Consider the following 21,637-nt stretch of genomic DNA (forward strand, 5'->3'; position numbering starts at 1 on the left):
CACTGTACATTGTTGAATTTGTTGTATGAGATATTTGTTGTAAAATGTGTGAATCAGAAGATTTTCTGAATATTCCTAAAGTTCTGACATTTTTTTCAGAATCTGTCACAATTGTAGGTCTACTAAATCAATAATTAAATACTTTATTTGAAAAGGTGAATAGTTATTTAAAGCATAAGATGTGTTCTTACTCCTAGACTCTTTGTGCAATGTTAATGCAAGAAGCCTTTATATAAGAGGCAAACATGAATGGACTGTATCGGGGTAAGGGGGGGGGGGGGTACCAGGCAAGTTGGTACCAGGGGCGCGTTTCATGAAACAATTATTTTGTCACCGACTATTTTCCAGGCCTGTGATTGGTCACATTTAGTCAGCGCTGACTAAATGTCTAAATTGTCGGTGAACATGATATTAGTTGGTGAAAACCACCTACTAATTGTTTCATGGAACACCCCCCAGCAGGTTGTAATTTTGTGCTGCATTATGATTAACATTTTGAACTTCATATCTAAAATAATTGATAAATTCCCATATTTAAATATGGATCTTCAATTATTTTTTTGATGGTTTGCCCTCATAGTAGCAGGCAGCTTATTCCTGCTAAAATATTCATGCTTCACTTTCCCAAACACTCTATGACTCATAAATCCTCATCGTGGTGTTATCACTGTTGTGGGTCGGGCGACTATTTTCATGGGTAATTTGATGCTGGCCAGAGATCAGCCACTTTGCTACAGGCATGCAGTCAATCTTTCAGAGTATGATTTCCAGTTGCGGACTGCCAGGGTTTATATTTAAATACTGGATTAACTAGTTTATTTAGAGAGGGATGGATATTATAAAGAAAATTATGGTACTCATAGTCATAATCCAAGTAATATTGAACATGGGTATCCATGTTCACTTTCTCTTTTCTTTAGCCATTTTGCTTATTTTGTTCAATATTTTTGTTTTAAGATGTATGAACTTATGGTGGGTAATGATGAAGATGGTGATAATGAAGATAATGATGATAATTGGTGGTGGCAATAATGATGATAATAATGATAATGATATTGCAATATTGGATTTATCTTTTTTTTAGGGAGGGATGGATATTTTAAAAGAAATGTTTACATGTCACTCATACAGGTAGTCGAAATCTACGTAACATTGATTTTCTTATCCATGTTCGCTTCCTCTTTTTATTTTATTTGATTTGATTTGATTTTTTTATTTCTGTTTGATTTTTTTTCTTAAGCTATTTCACTTATTTTGTTCAATATTTTTGTTTTAAGATGAATCCTTTGATGGTTGGATATGATGGTGGTGATAATGAAGAATATAATGAGGATAGTAGTGATAATAATGTTGATAATAATGATGTTGATATTGCAATAGTGGATTACCCTTTTTTAGGGAGGGATGGGTATTTTTTTTAATGTACGGTACTCATAGTCATAATTCAAGTAATATGATTCTGAGTTTTTTTCTCCTTGTTTGCTTCCTCTTTTCTTCTGTCGTTTCCCTTATTTTGTTCAATATATTTGTAGTAAGATGAATTACAAGTAAGAATAAACATGATATTGATGATAAAAATAAATATAAATTATAATATGTCCAATTGTATCTATTTATTTATACAGGGTGTGAGATATCCCAAGAGTAACTACTACTACCTCCAAGATCTGTTAGCCAAACCTTTAGAGAACCCACTCGTCAAGTTACATCAGAATAGATTCCCTTTCTATGAGCTAGGACAAGATGAAGACAGAGGTAAGTGCAGAAAAAAAGTGAAGACTTTTAGACTTTCTAATTTTGTATTTTGTATTTTTTGGGGATACATGTGTTTGTAGTAGTGTAAAGTATCCGATAGATAATATTTTGCTTTGCTTTATTATATGTTGCTCTGTTCTGTAGCCATTACTTCATTGTCATCATATATTTATCTAGAGTTATTAGTTTTGTTATTTTTCTATGGACCTAAAATTAAATTAGATTTGATAATTTGTTAATTACTTGCTTATTTTTGTGTACATTGTGCATTTCCCCACTTATCTGTCAAATACTATATCTCAATAAACATCTACATTTGCAATTTTAATTAGCTCTTAAAATTCTAGTACGATGTAAAGCACAGAGAGAGAGGGAGGGAGGGAGGGAGGGGGAGGGGGGAGGGAGGGAGGGGGGAGAGACAGACACAGAGAGAAAGAGAGAGAGAGAGACTTGGGGAAACATGGGAAAGAAGAGAATACTAACTACTGTTCTGTCAAACTTGTTTTTCCTCTAGGCACCGTTTTCTTCAAGCACAATGATGATGTCATCTTTCATCCAGAAGAGCTGCTGGCCATTGCCCTCAATAAATCGAGAGAAAGTGCTGAAACATTTGCCGGTAAAACATTACTTTGTAATATTCACTAGAACTGAGTTATGGCAATCATCTACATGTACATGAAGATATCAAACCAGTTTCATTTAACAGGGTTTATGGTTAACTGCGAACAACTATTTTCAAAGAATAAAAGGAGTATTATGATTAATAGAGACACCAGTATTAAGCGCCTTATAAATATTTTTTATTATTATTAATCACAGGACAATATGTATACATGTATGGATTGCAAATCTTATGGGGCGTTTGATTTGCATTCGATTGCAACTCAAATTTCTTGCAACGCCCCATTAGATTTATAAATATCAAATTACAGCAATTCAAATTGGAAAACCACGTACTGATAAACATAACAAAAAAGAACAATCGTGCTGATCACTGTATTTGTATTCCATCCAAAAACTGGTAAATGAATACAAAATGGTCGGGCTACTCCAAACATACACCAAGCCGACTGACTCTTTGTCATATCATTGATGTATTGATAGTATTATTGTATTGTATATTCTTATACAGTAGGCTTGCGGGTGCACCATGTGAGAGAGGGAGAGAGAGAGGATTGCGGAGTCCTGAAAAGGACTCTCGGTAATCTTTCTTAAGGTTGTGTAGTCCTTTAAAGGACTGTTTGTGTAGTCTTGAAAAAGACTGTTGGTTATCTTTCTTAGCTTCTAGTTCTAAGGAGTGCTTGGAGAGGATGAGTGGCGGGAGTGGCTCGATGTTTCAAACAGGTTGACTATCCGTCGTCAGGAATGTATAGTGTATATTCTTGTTTGATGTGTTTTTTAACTGAATTGAATTGACAAGGTTCATGGATTTAAAAAAAGATCAAATTCAAAACTCAAAGCTGATACATTTTGAATTTACAAATAAAAAAAGCAACATATAAGATACATGCAAATAGTATGATGTGAAATATGAAAATTTAAGACACACAGTAGTGAAATTGATATCGAAGGAGTAGAAAGGAGAAGAAGAAATAGAAGATGAAGAGAAAAATAAATAAAAGAATAAAAGAAAGAAAAAAAAGAAGGAAAGAGAGTAAAAAGTAAATTAAGAGTTTACAATTAAAAGGTATTATACTGATTTTTTTTAAATATTTGATTGTTAGGATGATTACAGGTAGTTATCTTGTCTTCCTTTGATTCCCATAGTGATATGTCCAAGCATGTTGAACACGTCAACTACTGAATCCTGTCATTCCCATTTTGGCTTAGCACAGGAACAACCCGGTTCTCGTAGGCGAGGGGTTAAAGACAATAGAAACTCATGATTAAGTGTTTATCCTCATTACAGAGCAAATGGTGAGAGATGCAGTGATCACCGTGCCAGCCTTCTTCAACCAAGCCGAGAGGAGAGCCGTACTTTATGCTGCTGAACTAGCTGGTCTTAGAGTGCTGCAGCTTATGAATGCAAATACCGCAGGTGAATTTTCAAATTTTGTTCTTATCGTACAGACAACTAACTTTTCAAGTTTAAAGCCTCTCTAAAAGTGTTGGGAGCCCAAGAAATTTGAAGGTAAAGTTTCACTTAAATTGTAACATAAATATGAACGGGAATCCGATAATATGAAACTTCGTTTATTAAGAATTTTAAGAAGACAAACAAACTTTTCATTTGGACGGCAGTGAAGTATCAACATTGTTTACCTCTCTGCAGTTGCACTGAACTACGGAGCCTTCCGTCGTAAGGACTTCAATGCCACGCCTCACAATATCATGTTCTATGACATGGGAGCTGGCAGTACGACCGCTACCATCGTCAGTTATCAGCTGGTCAAGACTAAGGAAAGAGGCAAAGAGGAAACCAATCCACAGTTAGCCATCAAGGGAGTTGGGTAAGTCCGGATGAATTCAGTTCTTAAAGGGCAAATTCACCCTGATATTAATTTGGTTTTAAATAGAAGCAACAAATTTGAGTTAAATCCGATTAAAAATAAGAGAATTATCACTCTTTGAAGTTGTGATCAATCAAACTTACTCAAATTACATATATAATTTTCTTATTCTTTATCAGACTTTTCTTGAACTTTTACTGATCTGTTTCTCTGCCAACTAAATATTAGGGTGGACGAAAGATTTAAATTGAACAGGTTAACCACTACCAATCTTTACTTAAAGACATGAAATTTGCCTCTCTCTCCCCCTTCTGACAGTTCTGGGGGTGTTTCGCAAAGATCCTAAGTTGAACTTATCTCTAAGTTGGACTTAACAATTATGCAAAGCTGTCAATATCTTTGAAAATATTTTGTAAAAGTTATTTTAAAAGGCAATTTTTTTTTATTCAGATCATTCTAATTTTTTTATTATCATGGGAGATTTCATGTTCTTGATGTGGAATTCATGAAAAGTCTAAAATATTTGAATTTTTGCTTTTGAATATATTTTATTTTAAGGCTACAAATGGCTCTCCATAATTTTTAAGTCCAACTTAGAGATAAGTTCAACTTGATCTTTGTGAAACACCCCCCTGGATTCACCACTGCTGAATTCTTATTTTCCATATTTTACCTTATGTGTATATATATATATATAATAGTCCTGTGACGGATGGTGAAGAAGATATACCGGGTAATGAAAAAACCCTTTGTCAAGAAATAACAAATTGATACAAAATAGGCGTTCTTCAAAACTTGAAAATGGAGCACAACAGTTCAGAAAACAAGGTACAAGATAAGTCTGTTAGAAAAGAAAGACTCGGAACACGCAAATGAAAAAGGAGGGAGAGATGCGCGAAAATGATAAAACAAAGAAATTATTTATTCTTCTTTTGTATATAATATATATACATACATATACCCCTTTGTCTATATAATCAGATTTGATCGTACACTTGGTGGGTTGGAGTGGGAGATCCGCCTTCAGAAGCATCTCGCGGAGATGTTCAACCAGCAGGGCAAGACGACCAACAAGGTAGAGACGTCCAACAGATCCATGGCTAAACTACTCAAGGAAGCCAAGAGGGTGAAGAAGGTCCTCAGTGCCAACAATGACATCACCTCACAGGTATGGTATTGATGATGTTGGTGGTGGTGGTGGTGGTGGTGGTGGTGGTGGTGGTGGTGGTGGTGATGGTGGTGGTGGAGATGATGATGATGATGGTGGTGCTGGTGGTGATGGTGGTGGTGGAGATGATGATGATTATGATAATGATTGTGGTGGTGGTGGTGATGATGAGGATGATGATGGTGGTGGTGGTGGTGGTGGTGGTGGTGGTGATGATGATGATGATGATGGTGGCGGTGGTGTAGGTGATGATGATGATGGTGGTGGTGGTCGGTGGTGGAGGTGGTGGTGGTGGTGGTGATGGTGGTGATGATGATGGTGATGGTGATGATGATGATGATGATGATGATGATGAAGATGGTGGTGGTTGTCTCGGTGATGATGATGATGATGGTGGTGGTTGTGGTGATGATGATGATGGTGGTGGTGGTGGTGATGATGATGATGATGATGATGATGGTGGTGGTGGTGTTGGTGGTCTCGGTGATGATGGCTGTGATAATGATGATGATGATGGTGGTGGTGGTGATGGGGGTGGTGGTGATGATAATGATGATGATAATTATGATGGTGATTACGATGATAGTGGTGGTGGTGGTGGTGGTGGTGGTGGTGGTGGTGTGACGATGGGGATGATAGTTATGGTAATATTGGCTATATCAGTGATAATGATAACTGTATTCTGTTTTCATAAATCAATGAATTTACTGGCAAAAAGTGTTTGACAGTATATTGACTATAGCTACAGAGATGTAACTTCAATCAGAGCTGCCAACCATTCCATTCTTGCCGGAATTAATCCGTTTTTTCTTCCAAATTATGGTAGTATGTTTTTTTTTTCTTCATAAAATATGTTTTTTAAATTTTTTTTTATTTTTTTTTATTTTTTATTTTGTTGTTGTTGTACATACCGCAAATCATACAACTGCCCTAGAATGTTGATTTGATCACAAATTCATTAAAAAACTAAGTTTAAATCATACTTGAAAACATACTTGAAGAGAAAAATATTCTTAAAAAGAATGAAATGCCGATAATACCATAATAACCACAAAAAATACCTGCTTGTATAGAGAAAAACAGCATGAGGAATGGACATTTCTGCATTGGAAGTGTGTCGCGCGTGGTTGTAAGTTCGATTTAATGAATTCCATTTTTTTGCTTGAAATTCTTCCTTTTTTTGGTCGCACAAGGTTGGCAGCTCTGTTATAACCCTTTTCTCATCATCTTTTCATCCTTTCCTCCAGATTGAAGGTCTGCTTGATGACAAGGACTTCAAAGGTCATGTGAGCAGAGCAGAGCTGGAGAAGATGACCTCTGACCTCTTCGAGAGGGTCGGCGGACCAGTGGAGAGGGCGCTGAAGTCATCAGAAATGACAATGGTACGGACCCCTTTAAAGGGATTGGATAACTTTGTCTCGGATTCTGAAACAAAATCCTGGATTTAGCTCATGCTGCAATCATAATTATACACCTTTAAGTCAGTCAGGAACCCCATGACTTTTACAAGCTGATCACCTGTCTGAATATCAAGATATTTATGATTGAAAATCGAAATGAAATTTTGCATTTTCCTAACGATTTTCATAACACTACAGTCTATCGGGGAAAACGATTATGGTAAAACCGGTCACTTTTTTGAGGCACTACATGATCATTTCGAAGCTCAATTTTTTTTTTAGGGCTTCAATGTTACACCATATCACAGACACGTATGGGCCATGTATCTCATATTTAACATTTTTAAACGATGCCTTTAACTCTCTTGTTTTCTACCAGAATCCCCAAATGGCATAATCATGTCTTGTAATAGCTTTGAAAAGACTGACTTATTGTGCACCTTCATAAGCTAGTGCGGTATGTTCTCCCTAGCAATGGGCCTTGAAATAATTTATCAATGCAGACAGTTCAAATTCCATCGGTACAACAACTTTTCTATGCATTACTGTCAATGGGAAACAGTGATGCCTTTTAATTAAGAACTAGTCTGCTTTCTAGTCATATCTCTTTATAAACTTTTGCATAAAATATAATTTTATTATAACACAACTTTTTGTTGACTGCATTCCAAATTGCCTTGGGCTCTGTTTTCAACATGTAAAGTTTGTTAATGTTTTTCAAAAGGTGTTTCTCAATGATGCTGTCATTGCATTAAATTTGCAATAATGCATCTTAATACAGTCAAACCTGTCTATAGCAACTGCCCACGGGAAACACAAAAAGTGATCTTTGTAGACAGGTACCTTTAGTACATGTTTCAATGAGAAAATGTTTTCAAGGGAAACAAAAGATGTGGGCTTTGTAGACAGGTGGTCTTTGAAGACAGGTGGTCACTAAAGCAGGTTTGACTGTACATTGGAAATTTTCTACCATGCAACAGTGATCCACGACTGAGTTGTAATCACTGCTTTTGTTTGATTGTTCTGTTTTTTTTTTAAAGGACGAGATTGACCAGATCATTCTTGTCGGTGGTGGAACAAGGATTCCAAAAGTCCAGGAAACGCTCTTGAAAGTAACAGGAAAGTAAGTACCAAGTTTGTTTCATCATCCAGAGCAAAACATGACTCTTCCACTTCCTTCTTCCCTATATACGTGTGTATGTGTGTTTTTGTAGGGATTGTATTTTTTTTCTTTTTTTCCTGTTGTTTTACAAGTTTTCTTTGGGGCAAAATAAGTTTATGTAATTTCAAATCTTTATTATGTTCATCACAATTTGTTTAATTATTTTGGGGGAGAAATCTCGGCAAACTCATTTATTTGGGTTTTTATAACTTCCCTTTTTCCATTATTGTTTAAAATTTTAATGTACTTATGTATATTCTAGTGAAAGATTGTGCATGTTATTATATGTATGTGTTTTTATGCCTCCGTTATGAAGTAGCCGGAGGCATTATGTTTTTGGGTTGTCCGTACGTATGTCCCGTTCTCGTGATCGCGTTATCTCAAGAACCGACTAATGGATTCCTACCAAACTTTGGTCATGTATGTAACTTGCAGAGCCAATGAACTGATAAGATTTTGGGGTCACAGGGTCAAAGGTCAAAGGCCACAGGGCTCATTATGTATGCAAAATAGCTTGTGATCGCGTTATCTCAAGAGCCGGTTGATGGATTCCTGCCCTACTTAGGTCATGTATGTATCCTGCAGAGCCAATGGATTGATTCGATTTTGGGGTTACGAGGTCATAGGTCAAAGGTCACAGGGCTCATTATGTATACAAAAATAGCTTGTGATCGCATTATCATTAGAACCAATGGATGGATTACCATCAAACTCAAGACATGTATGTATCTTGCAGAGCCAATGAACTGAGTAGATTTTGGGGTCATGAGGTCAAAGATCAAATGGTCATACATGTACATGTACATGTAAATGAGAAATAGCTTGTAGTCACGATATTCTGAGAACCTTTTAATGTATAACCATCAAACTTGAATATGAAAAATTTCTTATGTTCTGGTTTGTAAAATTGCTCAATGACGGAGGCATCATTTTCGACTGCGCGCAGTCGGAGTTCCATCTAGTTTTGTAATGTGATTTTTATGGAAATGAATAAACTTAATTGAGAAAAAAAAATTGAAAATCTAATGCATAATTCTTAAAACCTTCAGTTGTCATATGCATATGGTTTAAATATTCGCATGCGGGGGAATACCACTTTGACTTGAATGCAGCCATCTTGCATTGGCTGGCTTTCGGCATGATAATATTAGTTTCATTTTCGTTTCATTTTTTATTTTTTCATTTCCAACAAAATACAATACATAATAACGAATACAATGTAAAATGTATACAAAACATAGTTACATTTGTAATAAACAAATCTTACGGTAATAGTAATTTATACATTTGAGGAAGACAAAAATAGAATTTTTAAATTTAACTGCATTTATATTTTGAGGGAAATGGAGAGGTCCATTGAAAAGCAGAGTTTGTAAATTGTGGACCCCTCAGTTTAAACATGTGTACATGGTAAATTTCCTATTAGAGAGTCAAACATCACTCCAAATGATGATGGTTCAAAATCAACCTTAATAGTTGTAGCTCTTTTGTGTTATGGACATGTTTTAAATATGTTGTCCTGTACCTTACTGCTTTGAAGATTTTAAAAAGTAGGATGATTGTACAGGGATGATATACCTACCAAATCATCAGGCAAAATGTTGCTGTCTATGTTCTATAATATTTTCAGACATTCTCTAACCCCTGGGACTCAAAAGAACTACGGTCAAATCTGTCTTTTTTTTATTCCCTTGAGAAAGAAATGTGTGTTGTTGAACCTGTCTACAGTGGCCTCTTTTTTCTGTTTCCCTTGGGTGGCCTTAATAGACAGGTTTGACTGTACCATTGTCTTACCTCTTAAATCACAGAACAAATGGCTCAGGAATGAATAATGGCGATTGCCAATTTAAAATCTCTATCTTAGGAGAGGGGGGGGGGAGGGGTGGAGGGGTGATATTTATATTTGCACATACTGTAGGCCCAAAATGTTGTACCTTTTAGCTATATTGTAAAGGAGTCTGATCCCTGTAAATGTTCATTGTTATAATAATAATAATAATAATGAACATTGCACATACTGTAGGCCCAAAATGTTGTACCTTTTAGCTATATTGTAAAGGAATCTGATCCCTATAAACTTTCATTGTAATAATGATAATAATAATGAACGTTATTTGTATAGCGCATATCACTAATACAAAGAAAGTCCCTATGCGCTTAGGAAATAGAGATAGGGCGGAATAGAAATTAACATTTATGCCTGATACATGAAAATAATTAATTACAAACAACATTAATGATATGCAATTCCTATATAGCTGACATGTAATAGCCTTTTTTTTGACATTCAGGTAATGCAAATTTTAAAATGAAAATTAAATGAAAATTAAATTAAATATTATCTGATGGTGATGTAGGAAGGAGCTTGGTAAGAGCATCAACGCTGACGAAGCGGCGGCGCTCGGGGCAGTCTACCACGCGGCCCATCTTAGCAAGGGATTCAAGGTTAAGAAGTTCCTCATCAAGGATGCTAATGTCTTTCCCATTCAGGTAAGATCAATGTTACCAATTGCTGGCATTTTACTAGACAAAGTACAAGTAAGTTTTTGAGAAAGCAACCAATTTGATAAACAGCGGAAATAGATGAGTTTGCAAATTACTGGTCAACCTACTTGTTCAAGCTTTCAAACTAATAAAGCAGGGCTTAAATTAAGCCAAGGCCATGGCCTTGGATGCCCCTTTGATTGGCCTCAATGCCCCTCTCATTGGCCGTGTAGATTTTTTGTGCCCTTTCCAATTCTTCCTATTTGTGCTGTAATATAGGAATGTGCCCTATAGAAAAGTGGGCTTGCCCTAAAAATATTGAAATTTAAGGCCTGTAAAGTATTACTAAATCTCCATATTTTCAAAAAGCAGTCAACTTAAACATGAATGAACAAATTTAAAATAGTTTCAGCCTTCAAAAGATCAAACAGTTGGTTCAGAAGTTGATGTCAATTTTATTATGTATATGGAGCATTGAACATTAATCATATTTATATCAACAACTGTACACACATGAGATAGAAACAAATTCAAATAGCATATAAGAAAAACATTGCTATGTATTGGATGGAGAGAGGTTTCATTCATGTTGTCAATGTGGGATAAGAAAATTCCCAATATTCCTCTTTACTTTGATTAAAGGGATTGGGTAGCTTTGTCTCAGATTCTGAAACAAAATCCTGGATTTAGCTCATGCTGCAATGATAGTTATCAACCTTTAGGTCAATCAGGAACCCCATGACTTTTACAAGCCGATCGCCTGTCTGATTATCAAGATATTTATGATTGGAAATCAAAATGAAATTTTGCGTTTTCCTAACAGCTTTCATAACACTACAGTCTATTGGGGAAAACGAGTATGGTAAAACTAGCCACTCTAAGATTTTTACTTTTTTGAGGCACTTTATGATCATTATGAAGCGCAATTTTTTTAGGGCTTCAATATTACACCATATCACAGACACTGGTAAGACGTAGGGCCATGCATCTCAGATTTAACATTGTTAAATGATACCTTTAATGCAGGTGGAATTTGAGCGTGATCTTGTAGACGATGACGGTCGGGAGATCACCCGTATCGTCAAGAGAACGCTGTTTGGCATCGCCAATCCCTACCCACAGAAGAAGGTCATGACCTTTAACAGGCACTATGACGACTTTGCCATCAATGTCAACTATGGTGACCTTGAAAGGGTCATGAGCGAGGATGACCTTGAGTGAGTGAAAATTTGAATCATTTTTTAATAGAATTTGAAAGCTTGAACCTGAGAAAAACTTTAGGGAGGCTTGAAATTTTGCTAGCCACATGTATTCACAACATTTTTCTTTAAAGCCTTACACATCTTGTAAGAAAAAAAAAGAATTTTACATTTTTCTTTTGTGATGTTTTATGATCACATGTCAGCCTCTAAATGAAGAGTTTAATTCCAAAAGGAGGTAAATCCATTTTTGTAACTTCAGAGAAAAAAAGAATTGTTTACCAGATTTTGTACAGGCATCTATATAAAAGTGATATTAGAAGGTGCATTTGTTCATAATTGCTCCCAAAATTTAGGTAAATAATTTTGTTGAAAGACGGGTACTGAAGTGAACAATGTTCTGATATCAATGACTCGGTGTTCATATTTTCTATTTGATTATACACAGGGACCACTGGTTCCAGTAGGAAATGGGTTAAGTCATCATTATCCATTTTCTTTCAAGTTTCTATTGTCTTATGCATTATCGTGACCTCTTGACCTCTTGTTTCAGTGCATTTGGAGTCCGTAAGTTGCTTGAGGTGAATCTTAAGTCATCCATTATCAAAATTATTTCAAGTTTCCACTATATATGCATTATCATGACCTTTCGTGACCTCTCTTGACCTCTCGTGACCTCTCATTTCAGTGCATTTGGAGTTCGCAAGCTGCTTGAGGTCAATCTGAAAGGGGTCAAGGAAGCGATCGAGAAGAACCCTGGCTCAGATAACAAAGGAATCAAAGCTCACTTCAGGATCGATGAGAGCGGAATCTTCCATTTAGATACGGTGAGATATCATCAGTGATTTTCTTTGAGGAGTTGCATATCGACAGTTGCACATAAAATGTATCTATTTAATTACATTCAAACCTCTATAGAAAGACTGCCCTAGGGAGATAATAAAAGTGTTCTTTATATACTAGTTTACTTACATATTTTTTTTCTTCAATTCATTAATTACTATAAAACCCATAAAAACAGTAAAATGTGTACAACAAAGCAGAAAAGAAATCAAAATATTACAATAGAAAAAAAAACATGCAATAAAGAATGATACATACTTAACATGTTAATTGAGTACATCTGGAGGGACTAGCAAAGGCCCCAGGGAGGATAGGATAAGAAAATACAAGCTAATCAATTATACATTCATTTAGATCAAAATATGGGAAACTTTGTTTTGAAGGGAAACAAAAACTGTTGTCTATATAGAGAGTTAGTTGTTTTCTATACAGTTGGCTGCTAAATCAGGTTTGACTGTATTATGCTATTAATAGTATGTTGTCATATGTTGTTTATATTATACATAAATATAATATATAAATATGTTTATATATATATAAATGTAATATATAAATAATATACATTATATGATATATTATATTTGTTCTGATTTCATATTTTTTCAGGTGGAATCGGTGTTTGAAACTACCAAGAATGTAACTGAGACAACTGAAGAAGAGCAGTCCACATTAGCAAGTAAGAGATATATTTCATATAATAGTATGTCGTTCTTGTATAGCCCATATCACATTATGCAATTTTATCTCACTATTTCTAGGAAATAATCACTTTGCAAATATCTCCTTGTATACTGTATTGCATCTTCGAGAGGTAGAGTTTGAGTATTGATTACCTGGGCCCCGTCTTACAAAGATCAAAATCAATCGCAAGTTCAATTCAATTCAATTCAATTTTATTTTGTCCAATAATAACATGGAAATTCATTGTGGGATTTTACATATTACGTTTACATTAAAATCATGTATAAAAAGACATCAAAAGCATGACATTGAAATAGGAAATAATTACATTCAAAATTGTTTAGAAATTGGAAAAACATAATATGACATCGACACAATGCACAAATATACATAGTAAAAAGGCCCCAAGATTTTCAACATAGCTTTAGTACACAATACCCCGATCCCTTGCACCCCCCCCCCACCCCAGAAACTCATCCCAGCCGGAGGAACATAGAAAGAGAGAGAGAGAGAGGGACATAGAGACAGAGACAGTGAGAAATAACGAGAGACGAGGATAGAGAGAGAGAGGAAGAGGAAGATATAAGAGAGAAAATAAAAGAGAGAGATACAAACAAAGAGAAAAGAAAAGAGAGAGTAGAGAGAGAGGGGGGGGGGGGGGGGGGGGGGGTGGGGGGGGGGGGGGGGGGGGGAGGTGGAAGGAAAGGATCGAGAAGGAATCCCAACCCACAGTACGAGCAAACCCGAATTCAGAGATAATTGCACATAGTTCATAATACATACATACATACATACACTGGCTGTACTTAAAAAGTGATGAAAGATGTGTGAGCTATTCCAAGTAAAAACAGTTACATTCAATAATTTAGCTCTATTTTCTTCGTACATACATCCTGCAGTGGGAACTCATCATTTTAATGATAATAATACGAAGACACATGAATATTGAAGACATGGATATTGCACATAGTGAGGACAGGTTTTCAGTCATTCATTAATGCATGTCAAGGAGATACAAACGACCAGTTTCGCAACGTTTCGCAACGTATCCAAACAGACTGCACACCGGTATTTAAGAATACTTGTATTTACACCATCAGCTTGACAGTCATTCGTGTAGAGTATAAAAAGAATGGGAGAACGTACACAACCCTGAGGAGACCCGATGCTCGTTGACATCGGTCGCGAGAGAGCACCATTAACTGACACCTGTTGGGTTCTGTTCATGAGGAAGTTTGCAAGCTCCTATCTCTTATGTACATATTGCGATTGATATCAATCGCAAATAAGATGCGATTGATATCAACTCTTTGTAATACAGAGCCAAGGCTCTTAAAATGTTAAAATTATAATGAGCTTTGGAAACATTACCTCAACATTTCTTCTGGAAGTAATATTTCATGAAGTTTTGGTTTCATGTTGATAACCTGGAAATTCCTCTTTAACCCATTGTATGTTCTGCTGGGCCCCGTCTTACAAAGAGTTGATATCAATCGCAACTTATTTGCAATTGATATCAATCGCAACTATGTACATAAGAGATAGGAGACTGCAAACTTGCGATTGATTGGAGGACTTACGATTGATTTGGATCAATCGCAACTCTTTGTAAGACGGGGCCCTGGATAATATGTTTCAGGAAGTTTGTTTTCTGGATGATTGATTAATAATAATAATAATAATCTTTTAAAGTCCACTCCATGTAGCTAATCACTCATATTTAGTGTTTTCATTCTAGTTTCCCTGAAGAATTTGAATAACCATCACCATGTCAAGGAAAATTTCTTTGGGCATTTTTCCTTACACAATATATATTATTATACATACCGGTAGTGTGTATCTTGAAGTTTATTTTCTGCATGTTTGTGTGTGTAGTTAATGACACATATGATGACACATACATGTATGCACCATCATTCCCTTCGAACACATACCTTATTAATAATTATGTTTAAATATAGATAGATTTAAATTTAGACAGATGTTTATTCAAATGCAGTTGGTAACCTATACTGTATTTAAAGGGAAATACAGCCTTGACAGCAAGCTACTCTACAATAAAGCAGAAAACCAGAGAAGCATACCAGTGAAAGTTTGAATGAAATTGAACAAAATATGAGAAAGTTAGGAATTTTTTTAAAGTTGCAATCACTATAGGTACGAGTTCCTCAAATTAACTGAATCAATATTGTCTCTGTGATGTAGTGACAGAGGGCTTTCTCATTTGTTCCAGCACAAAAAATTGACCTTTTTTTTTTTCTTTTCAAAATGAATAACTCAGGATGGTCTACTTTTTTTGTATAGATGACATGTACTAATATAATCTCTCCATAATATATTTTGAGTAGCGCCCACAGGGGTGAAGTTACTTCTGAGAAAAACAGAAATTAGTGATATTTTTGTACATGACAAACAGGACAGTTATCTGTCACTACGTCACAATCCACTGACAAAATATGAGATTCGCATAGCTGTAGTGATCTTATTTCAAACATTCATAACTTTCAATTTATTGGTCCGATTCATTTCAACCTTTCGCCATTATGATTCTCTGATATTTCTGCCTTCAATCAAATGAACTTATTAAAAGGGTTGGATTGTCCTGTAAAGGTACTATGTCCCATTTTTAAACCCAAAAAATGAAAAGGTTAAATTCCAACGGCATTTGAAAGACAATACTAATTTAGAATTTCCCTCAAAACGAAAGGGCTTGAAAATGGCTTTTAGTGGGAAAATAACGATCTTTAGTTGTTGAATCGACTTAAGTTATTGCAATCACCTACTAATTGTCTGGTTTTCAGATCCTTTTACCGAATGGTCGTTCGTTTTGTGCTGCACAAAGATTCAATCAGTTCACCTTTGGCCATTAAAGGAGTGGGTTATTGATGTACACAAATGCTCATGTACCTGTTTTCTGCTCATTTTATGTATGTTACCAAAGATGAAAAAATATGTCAGTCAGTCAGTCAATAGTGTCTGAAAGTGAAGTCTAGAAGGTAAACAGGTTTCCTTGCATAATTTGAATATTAGGACAATGCTAATGTTTAAAGATAGGACATACATGACATATTCATAATTCCTGCAAAGTTCTACAGAATTTGATGTTGGCTGCAAAAGGGACATAGTATCTTTAATGTTTTCATTCTTATTTTTTGAAGAGTTGGGAAGCACCATCAGTCGTTTTTTCTCCGGTGGTTCTAACGCCGATGAAGACGATGATACTCAGACAGAGACGGAGGAAAATGGAGAAGAAGAAGGAGAAGGAGAAGCAGAAGCAGAACAGGTAAAGATCATTATTTTATCGAGGGGGTCAGTGACACAAAGAACTCCATTTTGGCCATTTTGAGAAAAAGTGGTTTATATTATGTGTAACTGAGCACTTGGGCCTTAAGGAGTTAAGCCTATGTTTCACTAGCCATTGACTCAATGGGGTGTTGGGTGGAATTAAGTCTTTGTGTTTCCAGGAAAGCCCACCTTTTTCTGAACATTTTGATATCAAATACTCACTTTGGCAAAATATGGAGTTAAGTATTTGTGTCACTGAACCTTCTATATTGTGTTCGTATTTGGTCAATTTGATATCACATCATACAGTGAAACCTGTCTATAAAGACCACTCAAGGGAGACAAAAATAATAGTCTTTATAGGCAGGTGGTCTTTGTCTACAGGTGGTCTTTCAATATAGGTAGTCACTAGAGCAGGTTTGACTGTATGATGTAATATCAAATTGACCAAATACAAACATAATATCGAGGGTTCAGTGACACAAAGCTGAACTCCATATTTTGCCAAGATGAGTATTTATTCAAAATGTTCAGAAAAATGTGGGCTTTCCAGGAAACACAAAGACTTAACTCCACCCAACACCCCATTGAAGTATTGAAATATTTTTGTTGTCTGATACTTTCGTCTTGTAATATCTATTCTTTCTTTTTTACTTGTCAATTTTATTGTGGAACGTCTTACCTTTCCTCCATTTTGAATCTCCTCGCCCTCCTTGCGTGCACTCTTTCACAATATAATGTTCCTCCTCTTGTTTCCGTTCCATGTATTTGGTCTCTGCTCACTCTCCTTCACTCTTCCTTTTATAAACACACTCGCACTCGCCATTCTTTCTTCCTCCCTCACACAAAACAATTGTCATGTATTCCCTTTCATCCCCAATGTCGTACCACAGGAAGAGAAGACTGATGACACTCCACCAGAGGGGGAGAAGGAAGAAGATGGAACAGCCCCAGAGCAGCAGGAGGAAAATGGCGAGCAACCAGCTGGGGAAGAGACTACTGATAAAGCTCCACAGGAACAGGAAGCTGCAGATGCTGAAGGGAAGGAAGGGAAAGAGGAGAAGGAGGAGGAGACAGAGAAGGAGACCGAGGAGGAGGAGGAAAAGTCAGATGCAGATACAGAGAAGGTAAGAAATTCATAATGAGTTAATTTCAATCAGATTGAAATCTGCTTTGATCCACATATAAAACAACTTTGAATCTGATCAATCTAAAAATTGATTTGGATGTGAATAAACTTTAAATATTCATGATGGTTATTGCTATTTTGATCATTAATTTTCATAAAATGTGAATTTGGATGTAAATGGACTTTAAACGGATCATTTGCAAAATTTAAATCATAAAAACCACTGCTATATTACAGGTAAATTCCGGTACCGGTAACATGTAAATCACGTTAAAACACATGAATAACATACATGTAGGTCATATTTATATCTTGTAAATCACAAGTAAATCAGACTTATCAGATCTAAATCACATGTAAACCAGGGGCCCGTTTCACAAAGCCTTTTTTCAATGACAAATGACAAAAATCAGTGACAAATCTGCTGATAACCAATCGGAAGCAAGGATTTCAGTAGCTTATAACAAAAACTGTCATTCGTCACTGATGACAAGTTTTGTGAAACGCCCCCCAGATTTATTAATGAGATGCCCTTACCGAAATTGCTATGGCAGTGACCTTTGAAGAGAGAGATGTAGGATTTGAAAACCAATCAGCACAATAGACCCTTTGCATAAGCCAATCATTGTTCATTACATACTGTACACGTAATTCCTCAGATACAAATATCTACCCATCTCTAAGCACATTTGACTGTTTTTTTTTATATCTCTTGATGTCATAGAGGTTGATGAAGTGATGATATCCACATCTTTGGAACTTTGAAGAAACTGTTCCATGAATCAGCAAATCCGTCCATTCAGTGAAAAAAAAAAATAATTCAAACCCACTCTATATAAAATATCTGTTTAATTTAGCTTATAATTGATTACCATTACCTTTCATGTCTGTACCTTTCCTATCGCACTTTTGTATATATTTATCATGTATTTCATCTTCTGCACAAGCTGCGCCTTGAGCATTTGATTGTCAAGTGGATTTGGTGCCTTACAAATCTTATGTATTATTATTATTAATATTATTATGTTTCATTAATAGAAAACAGAGGAAGGAGAGAAGGAAAGCTCCGAAGATGAAGGAGAGAAGAAGAGCTCTGAAGATGAAGGAGAGAAGAAGGAAGAAGAGTCAAAGGATGAAGCGCCAAAGGAAGAGGAGAAGAAGGAGACCAAGCCCAAGATTGTGACCAAGAAAGAGAACATCACGGTGGAGATCCAGGTCCTAGATCTCAACGAGCCCACCAAGGCCAGCAAGAAGGCCTCAAGGAACAAGTCAGTACTCCTTCTTCTTTCTCTTCGACAGCCATTGCTGCTCATTCCCATACTTGCCAACCCTTCCAAATAATCCAGAATATCAGATTTTCTGGATTTTTTAAACCTAAAATTCAGAGTTTTCAGATTTTTCAAAATCTAGAATTTTTTGTTTTTGTTTTGTTGCTTAAGCCAAACTAAGATTGTTTTTTATTTGAAAGTTCACGTATTGCGTGCGTTGAATGGCTGCATGATCGAGCAGCGAATTCGTACATTCGCTCTTTTGTACAGATTTACCAAGTATTGCCAGTTACACTGCCGTGGCATGTGCGAACGCCTGTTAAGGGTACAGATTTCTTTTTTTCAAAGGCATACCGTGCTAGAAATTCCTAATTCTTATTTTCAAATGTTGGCAGGTATGCATACCTAGTGCATGCCATACTGTCCGATTGCGACTGCATAGCTCATGTTCAAAGAAAGCTTATTTGCATTTGGGATTGAAGTTGAAGAGATATAATTTTCCTGTTTGGGTGTTCTGAATGATAGGAATACTGATGTGAAATTTGGATGCATTGTCAGCTTTCCAGTCAGGCAACTTCTCATGTTTCATTTATTAAAAACAAAAAGAAAAGCGTTTTAAAAACGTGAAAGATGTATTGCATGAGTGCTTTTTATTTCGTCAGTACCATTCTTCTTATAATCATCATTATTGTCATTATAATCATCATCATAATCATCATCATTATCATCTTAATAATTATAATCATCTTCATCATCATCATATTTATTAACTTTTTCATCACTATATTTTCATCATCATCATTTTCATCATCTTTATTGTACTATAATCATAGCATAATCATAATCCAATCATGATTATTGGATGATGATTATGCTATGATTATTCATAATCAACATGATTATGTATCGTCTATTTCATCAGGCTGAGGGTCAAAGTGGATTCAAATTGTAGACATTCTCACAATAGGTCTGAACTTGTTGAATTCCCACCAAACTCTATTTTTGGTAAGAAAACATTCCAGCCAAGGGTTGCTGTTTTGAATACTGCCCATTTTGGTTTATACATGTTGCCCACTTTTTGCCTAATTTCCAACTTTTGCAGTCTGAAGCAATTTAGGAAGGAAGAAGAGGAACATATCGAGAGTAAGAGAGAGAGAGAGTGAGCAGGCCCTCATTAATTTGGAATCCTTCATTTATTGACACCCATGATAAGCTTATTATATTCTTACTGCTCAAATGATTCAAGGCTTATTTTGATTTATAGCCTGTTTTATTAACTACTTTCTTTTTCTTTCTTTTTTGTTGTTGAATTTATTGATGAGTCCCGGTATATCTGGTATCCCGGATAACAATCATGCACAATCAATTGAAATAACATCATAGCATTCTTACATATTTCAAATAAAACACTTTTTGTTTTCTTGAATAACAGTGTTTTCAAAAATGCATAGCTTTTTTGTTTTCCAATACTTTTTTATCTTTAATCGGTCATGGATTAATCTTTTGAATATACAAAGAATAGAGACTTCATGAAACATAAGTTTGCAATTTTCTGCTTGCATAAATGTTAGATAAACTGTGTATTTTGCATACTGGTATAAGATAAGAAGTACTTTCAACGTTTGTCCATCTTTGCAGATTGAAGCAACTTAGGAAGAAGGAGGAGGAGCGCTATGAGAGAGAGCAGGCCCTTAATAATTTGGAATCCTTCATCTTTGGCGCCCAAGATAAGCTTTATAACGAGGATTACGAGAAGTGCTCAACAGAAGAGAGCAGAGAAGAGATGAGAGCTACACTCAGCGAGGCGTCTGATTGGCTATATGATCAAGAGCCCGATGTTCCGGTCCAGGTACGTAGATTAACATTCAAGATACTCTTAAAGCAGGACTGCACTACTTGTATCTACTTGCGCCCTCTATACAGCCTTAGCTGTACCCGTTGATCCCCCATGGTCCCCTTTTTCTTATGTTAATTGAGAGCTGAGTTGATGAGATAACCACCTGCCAGTGACCATGCAGGGTGGTCTAATCCCTCCAGGCCAAACTAGTGCACATAGGCTTTAAGTGACGTTCACACATATTTTAAAATCAACCCCTCCCCAATAACAAACATACCTGATAGAAGAAAAAATATAATTCGTAATAAATGTAACTATCCATCATTGTAAGCATCTACAACGTAAATGGAAATTTATCAGTGTTTTACGGTGCTTGAAATGAATTACAAAGAATCAAAAGCCAAGTAAGCATATTTAATCACCACAACATTGTTAAACAACTATTTCTCATGATTGATTAACAATCATTCACAAAGTTATTGCATGGCAATCTTTAGGTTTGTTATGACATGACCCTGATTTAATTTTTTTCTCATGGTCAATTCTAGCGAAACAGGAAATGATTTTGAATGATTATGCATACACATATCATGTCATTTATGAGTCAGTTGTAATAATTGTTTATTGTTATTATTAATGACTTCCAATTCCTGTAGCTGATGTTCTGTAGTTAACTTGGACTTTGTAGTCTTTTCATGGGGATAATGCTAAATGCCAATTACCGGTAAAAACATCAGTGAAAATTAATGAAATGCAGTCTATTTGAAAGAAATGAGATGGGCATTATAGTGCAAAGAAAGTTCAATAGTGCATCTACATTGTGTGCTTGAAAATCATGACATTAGTATCTGCATTTATCTTCCTGACTTTAAGTCTCATCTTCACCTCTCAGAAATATCAGTGATGAATTAAATTTAATAGGGCATTGCAAGAAATTTGCAAGTTGCAAAATTTGCAAATGATAGAAATTTTAATG

The 21,637-nt window shown here is 35.6% G+C and overlaps 1 protein-coding gene across 1 annotated transcript in view; it reads left to right on the forward strand.

Moving 5' to 3' along the window:
• Positions 1-21,637, forward strand: part of LOC592339 (hypoxia up-regulated protein 1) — a 30,283-nt gene that overhangs the window by 4,423 nt on the left and 4,223 nt on the right. The window contains exons 4-18 of the mRNA XM_030978217.1: positions 1,626-1,755; positions 2,270-2,371; positions 3,665-3,793; positions 4,028-4,205; positions 5,187-5,373; positions 6,621-6,755; positions 7,814-7,896; positions 10,293-10,425; positions 11,446-11,636; positions 12,307-12,445; positions 13,068-13,137; positions 16,301-16,425; positions 17,321-17,554; positions 18,595-18,824; positions 20,463-20,673. Coding sequence (XP_030834077.1) covers positions 1,626-1,755; positions 2,270-2,371; positions 3,665-3,793; positions 4,028-4,205; positions 5,187-5,373; positions 6,621-6,755; positions 7,814-7,896; positions 10,293-10,425; positions 11,446-11,636; positions 12,307-12,445; positions 13,068-13,137; positions 16,301-16,425; positions 17,321-17,554; positions 18,595-18,824; positions 20,463-20,673 — 2,277 coding nt within the window. The remainder of the gene's footprint in view (positions 1-1,625; positions 1,756-2,269; positions 2,372-3,664; positions 3,794-4,027; positions 4,206-5,186; positions 5,374-6,620; positions 6,756-7,813; positions 7,897-10,292; positions 10,426-11,445; positions 11,637-12,306; positions 12,446-13,067; positions 13,138-16,300; positions 16,426-17,320; positions 17,555-18,594; positions 18,825-20,462; positions 20,674-21,637) is intronic.

This window comes from Strongylocentrotus purpuratus, unplaced genomic scaffold (genome assembly GCF_000002235.5).
Source record: "Strongylocentrotus purpuratus isolate Spur 01 unplaced genomic scaffold, Spur_5.0 spur5_scaffold_1, whole genome shotgun sequence".
Classification (NCBI taxonomy): domain Eukaryota; kingdom Metazoa; phylum Echinodermata; class Echinoidea; order Camarodonta; family Strongylocentrotidae; genus Strongylocentrotus; species Strongylocentrotus purpuratus.